Source organism: Globicephala melas, chromosome 11 (genome assembly GCF_963455315.2).
Source record: "Globicephala melas chromosome 11, mGloMel1.2, whole genome shotgun sequence".
Classification (NCBI taxonomy): domain Eukaryota; kingdom Metazoa; phylum Chordata; class Mammalia; order Artiodactyla; family Delphinidae; genus Globicephala; species Globicephala melas.
In genome coordinates, this window is record NC_083324.2 from 4,999,469 (window position 1) to 5,005,468 (window position 6,000).

Genomic DNA, 6,000 nt, shown 5'->3' on the forward strand with positions numbered 1-6,000 from the left:
GTACCTCTCCCTTCCAGGCCTTACCCTCAACCCGAGGAGACAAAACAAGGACAAAACACACACAGGCTGCAATTCCATAATGGCTGGGGGAAGGAAGTCAAGTTGAGTGCATTGTACGATAAAGACAGAGAGCCACAGCAGATGCATTTAACTCAGGAAAACTCAACCACATGCAAGCGGGAAACACAGACAGTGCAGGGGACTGGGCCAGGTGCTCCACTCATTGGGCAGGTGCCCTGGAATGAGACAGGGGACCTGAATCTGCTGCACCCTCAGTCCCTGCTCTGGACCCGACTTACACGGACAGCACATCTGGTGCTTGAAGATACAGTGGGGCTGTATCACACACGTGTTTAGCCTCCATGGCTCCAAACCCTCACAGGGGAACACGTACGACTGATTATTTAGGTGCCTCCTGCACTCAATACCAGCATCCTGTTGGGCAAAGGATGTAATCAAGCCTGAAACAGCCAACGAAGGCGGCCAAAGCTGAGGCAGGAAGCTGAGTGGCTTTAAGGGTTTACGCCCATTAAAAAGAAATCAAAAGCCTTGTCCAATGTGTAATGATTCCTTTATCCACCCTCCCAAAGATGTTGAGGAATTAAATGAGGACAAAGAAAAACAAAGACCAAGGAAGTTAGAGACACTGATAAATCAATTAACAAAAGTAACAATAAAAAGTAAGAATCAGCAAGTTGGAACCGCCATAGAATTGCCAAAGTATTCCAAGCAGCAAAATGCTAAACTAATTTAATTTCTAAATAAGAGTCCTTCAATGGAATTAAATAATGAGCACAACTGTATGCATTTTACACACATCTATGTGTGTGTGTGTATACGTATATACACACACACACACACACACACACATATATCGCTATATAGCGTTCATAACAGTACTATGTACACCACATGCTAATGGGCAATTAAGATTTCTTCCCAAGGGCATTTTAAGTAGATTTTCACTTGCCCATTTATCACTCAACCCAAGCAACTCCAGTTGACCCCTGAACAACATGGGATTTAGCTGCATGGGTACACTTACACGCAGATTTTTTCAAGAGTAGATGTCACAGTACTACGCGAGCCACAGTTGGCGCAGATGCAGAACCTCGGATGTGAAGGAGCCAGGGATACAGAGGGCCGGCTATAAATTACGCTCAGATTTTTGACTGCAGAGAAGGTCAGAGCCCTGACTCCCCGCGTTGTTCAAGGGTCAATTGTACTGCATTGAGCATTCAATTGAAGAAACGGCAATTTTTTCTAAAAATTAAAATGATGTTGTTTGTATTGGCTTTTTTGAGGCAGGATGTGGGTCTCTAGTGAGGCACCTTCTAGGGATTTCCAGGAATAATTCGAACTTTTACGATCATTGCACTTTTATAACTTAATCTCTGGTTAGTATTTGATTTGTATATATTACATTTGAGATTTTTAAGAAAGAGAAAATTTTAATGGCTAACTTCAAAAACTTCCAATTAAATTCTCTCAGACAAGTGAAATAGTTCTCTTTCAATCTGCCTGATTTGTTTAGGATTTTCCCTTTCAGATTGCTATTACACTCTCAAAAAAAAAAAGGCAAAAATGAGCTATGACACTTGATGGCAAGAACTCTGTACTCCTACCCAAGTTTGCAGGACAGAAGGTTCCTGCCACAAAAGATTCCCAGTTTTTCACAAAACCTCAAAATCCCAGGTTTAGTGCCACCTCTGCACATGAGACAGGAAGCACATCAAGAATCTGGCTCTTAGCAGGCCTCCCATATATGCAAAGCTGCCATTACGATCATGTAACTTTCAACACCCCAGGTAAAGCTCCCTGAACCCAGTTTCTTCCTCTTCAAATTGAACAGAACTAGAAAACAGTCTGGAAGCCACTCAAATGTTAAACACTAAGTAACCATATGACCCAGCAATTCCACTCCTGGGTAGATAAAAGAAAACTGAAAACATGTTTGTACAAAAATTTGTACACAGGACTTCCCTGGTGGTGCAGTGGTTAAGAATCTACCTGCCAAGGCAGGGGACACGGGTTTGAGCCCTGGTCCAGAAGGATCTCACGTGCCGCGGAGCAACGAAGTCCGTGTGCCACAACTACTGAGCCTGCGCTCCAGAGCCCAGGAGCCACAACTACTGAGTCCACATGCCACAACGACTGAAGTCCGTGAACCTAGACCCCGTGCTCCACAACAAGAGAAGCCACCGCAATGAAAAGCCTGTGCACCGCAACGAAGAGTAGCCCCCACTCGCCACAACTAGAGAAAGCCCACGCGCAGCAACGGAGACCCAATGCAGCCAAAAATAAATAAATAAATAAATAAGTACGTGAATGTTTACAGCAGTATTGTTCATAATAGTCAAAAAGTAGAAACAACCGAGAGGTCCATCAACAGATGAATGGATCAACAAAATGGGTTATATCCATATAATGGAATACTATCAGCAATTAACAGACGAATGAAGTACTGATACAGACTACAACGTGTGTGAACCTTGAGAGCATTATGTGGAGTGAAAGAAGCCAGTCACAAAAGACCACACATTGTATAAGACCATTAACATGAAACGTCGGGAACAGGCAAATCCAAAGGGCAACACCAAGTAGATTAGTGGCTGCCAGGTGCTGGGGGAAGGGAGCTATGGGGAATGACTGCCCATAGGTATGGGGTTTATTCTGAGGGATGAAAAAGCTTTACAATTAGATTGCACTGATGGTGTTGGCTGCATAACTCTGAACGTATTAAAATCACTGAACTGTACATTTCACAAGGGTTAATTTTATGGTATATGCATCATCTCTCAATAAAGCTGAAAAAATTCAATAGGACAAACCAGAAGATCTCTCGTGCCATAGTTTCGTAGAAGAGTTGCCTTGTGCGGAACTGGGAAGGCAAAGCAGGGGAGGAAGGATTGAGTTTGTTAGTCTCCGTGTCTGCAACAGGCATTTCAGAAATGTTTCTTCAGTGCCGAGATAGGAGACCAGCATGACGGGAGATGTGGGATGTGAGTACAATTACAACAGCTCACCATCACTTGGAGGTACAACGTGCCACGCACCGACTGTGCCAACGCTACACACGTGGGTACCAGTACCCGCATTTCACAGAGGAGTAAATGGAGGCTTAGAGAGGGCAGGTCACTTGGCCACAGCGCCACAGCTGGGAAGATGAGAGGCCAGTAAGGCAGGGAGACAGGGCACGGTGGGAAGACTGGCTTCAAAGAGGACCCCTGTCTGAAGCACACACAGATGTATAGGAAGGACTGGGCCATTGGTCAGGGGGTTTGGGATGTGAAGGCTTGATGCCTGTGCAGCTTCTCAAGCCGGGAATGACAACTGAAAAGATTAAGAGGGAATTCCCTGGCAGTCCTGTGGTTAGGACTCCATGCGTTCACTGCTGAGGGGCCGGGTTCAACCCTGGTTGGGGAACTATGATCCCACAAGCCACTCGGCAGGGCAGAGGGGAAAAAAAAAAAAGTTTAAAAGAAAAGATTAAGAAAATTAAACTGGGGTCATATATAACAGTGGCTCTCAAGGCTTGGATGCCCTTAGAATCACCTGGGGAAATTCTGAAACTTCCAATGCCCAGGCCTTACCTATAATTACATCAGAAAGTCTGGGGTGGGACCCAGGTGATTTCAATATGTAGCCAAAGTTGTCAACTACTGGTGATAGGATGGCCTATTCAAACTCAGTGCCAACAGCCAACTCCACTGTACAGGTGAGGAAAGGGACTCAGGGGTTGACTGCTACGCACATGTAAGGAAGCAGCTGTTACTTTTCCTTTTCTAAATCTGGGCATACCAACTCGAGGCACCAATAATGTTAAGTACATTTACTTTTCTATCAAAATCAGGACTTGTTCCTAATTCTTCCCTTGAGCGGATAAGCTAACACCTTTTAGGTGTTCCGTAAATGTTTATTCCAAACAAAACAAAGTAAAACAGAAAGGGGGAGGTAGCTTCATTTAACTTTCCAACCCTGTGGGCCCACCTTGCCAAACCAGCCTGGTTAAAACCCCCCACTCAGCACAACTCACATTCTCCCAATTAAAAAACCGCTGAAGCTCCGAACGCGTACGTCCTGGGCCGGGGGAGGCAAGGATTAAAGGGAGAAGGCAAGCAGTCCTGCCTCTGGGGAGCTTTCAGGTTAGAACCCGAGACTAGACATGTAAACAAACGACAAACCTTTGCAAGCTGTTGTGAGGATTAGATGGGTAATTGTGCGAAGGAGCCTAGTACTGGGCCTACCATGCGAAGTGCTAGCCCGACGGAAGCTGTAGCTGCAACTAACGATCAAGAAGTGTTAAGGGCCCAACAAACCCACAACTCCTTGTCATTACGCATCCCTTTGCTGGTTCCCTAGAGTGGCTCCCCCAGCAATCCTACTAGCGGCTAAAGCTCCACTCGGGCAGAGCCGGTGTCAGGTGCACCTTGACGTCCTCTGTCCCCAGCACTGCACGTGGCGTTAATGTTTCCAGAAAGAACATAAAAAAGAGGACTACGGGTACACGGAGAAGGGGAAAGGGGCTAATTCCGGTGGAACAAGGAAGCCAGGCCCCGCGTCCCGGCCCAGTCTGGTGCGACTCTGAGACCCGGGGAACGTCTGTGGGCCGTTTCCGTTCTCGCCCCAGAGGGCTTTCGAAAAAGGCGATGTCTCCTCCCGCGGCGGAGACCCCCACCCCCACCCCCTTGTGCTGCGGCACCGCGCTCAGCTCCCCGGGACGCGACCTGCTCCCGAACCCCGGAGCCTTACCTTCCTCTGCCCAACGCGCTCGCCGTTACCCCGGCAACGCCGGCCGGGGGGACGGACACCGCTGCCGTTAAGCAGTGCGGCCGCAAAGCCGGACGACTGCGCAGCCGCAGAGCCCGAGAGAGGGCCCACCGGGTGTTTGCGGAGCGCATCCGCGCAGCGCAGGGCCGTAAGGCGGGTCTTCGGTGGGTGCTGCTCGTTCCTCGCGAGGTGTAAGGCAGAGGCGGCGCGTCCTCTTTCCTGCCTTCCCCGTGATCGTAGCGCTACCCCCGTGCACACATGCTGTTCTCGTTTAATCCCTACAACAATCCCGCAGGATCCATTTTACAGATGAGATCTAAGTTACTTATCCAATATCACGTAGTTGGGAGGTACTGGAGTTAAGAGTGATAGGACTAGACTCAGAACTCAGGTCTAAGGACTTGGGGTCCTCGCCCCCGGGGAGATGGGGCTCTTGAAGCGACCGGACTTGATATGACCCCAGCCCTGAGGAAGCGGGTCCGCTGAGCTCAGCCCGCAGACTTCAGCTTTCTCAATGCTTTTGTGTAAGTGCAGCATGCAGGGAACCTGTAAGAAGTGCCCCTCGCACAGGGCACTGACCAAAAGCCCCTGTAGGCACTGGCCGCCCTATGCAGCGTCAAGGACAAGTCAAGGACAACGGGCCGGGAGTCAGACCGGCATTTGCATCACCTCCCGGCTCACTGGCTGTGTGGTTGGTCTTGAGTGAATGACTTAACCTTTCTGAGCCACAGTTTTCCTCTATTGAAAAATGGGTCGTCAGGATTATGAGGGAAAAGCAAAACAAAAGTGCCCTGGGAATTGTAAAAGTTTCTCCCACCTGGTTATTTTAAAGGAGGCCTGGTAGGGAGTCCAATAAACACCTTCCTAAATATGAACCCCAGGGTCTCCAGCACACATACCACCCATGCTGGGCAGGTGGGGAAGGTGGGTGACAGGGAAGGGTGGCAAATTGTGCCAGAGAGATTTATGGGGCTAGGTGAGACAGGCTTTGAAATCTGGACCTTTCCCAACTTCCTCTTGTCTCCAGGCCTTCCCACACGCTGTTGTCTCTACCTGGAACATCCTTCTCTCCTGTCTGGAGCAGTGATTCCTGGTCACCCTTTAGGCCTCAGCTCAGAAATCTCTTCCTCAGACTTCCTCTTGCTTTCCCAGGCTGGCTTGGGTGACTTACTTGCCTCTGTGTTCCCACAATAGTCTGGTGCCCCCTATGCTGTCCCTGATTCCTGGTCT

The 6,000-nt window shown here is 48.7% G+C and overlaps 1 protein-coding gene across 5 annotated transcripts in view; it reads right to left on the minus strand.

Annotated features, from left to right (window-relative positions):
* The window catches only part of TSEN2 (tRNA splicing endonuclease subunit 2), a 52,829-nt gene extending 47,954 nt beyond the window's left edge, over nucleotides 1–4,875 (minus strand). For 2 of the 5 annotated variants that reach the window (XR_009565862.2, XM_060308093.1), the window contains exon 1: nucleotides 2,832–4,149. Coding sequence is in view for 1 of the 5 variants with exons in the window: in XM_060308093.1 (XP_060164076.1) it covers nucleotides 2,832–2,985 (154 nt within the window). In the remaining 4 variants the exon portion in view is untranslated. Of the gene's footprint in view, nucleotides 1–2,831; nucleotides 4,150–4,184; nucleotides 4,642–4,752 lie in introns of those variants that run through there. The other 3 variants (XM_060308095.1, XM_030840905.2, XM_030840911.2) reach the window with 2 other exon arrangements.
* Nucleotides 4,876–6,000: the final 1,125 nt, after the last annotated feature.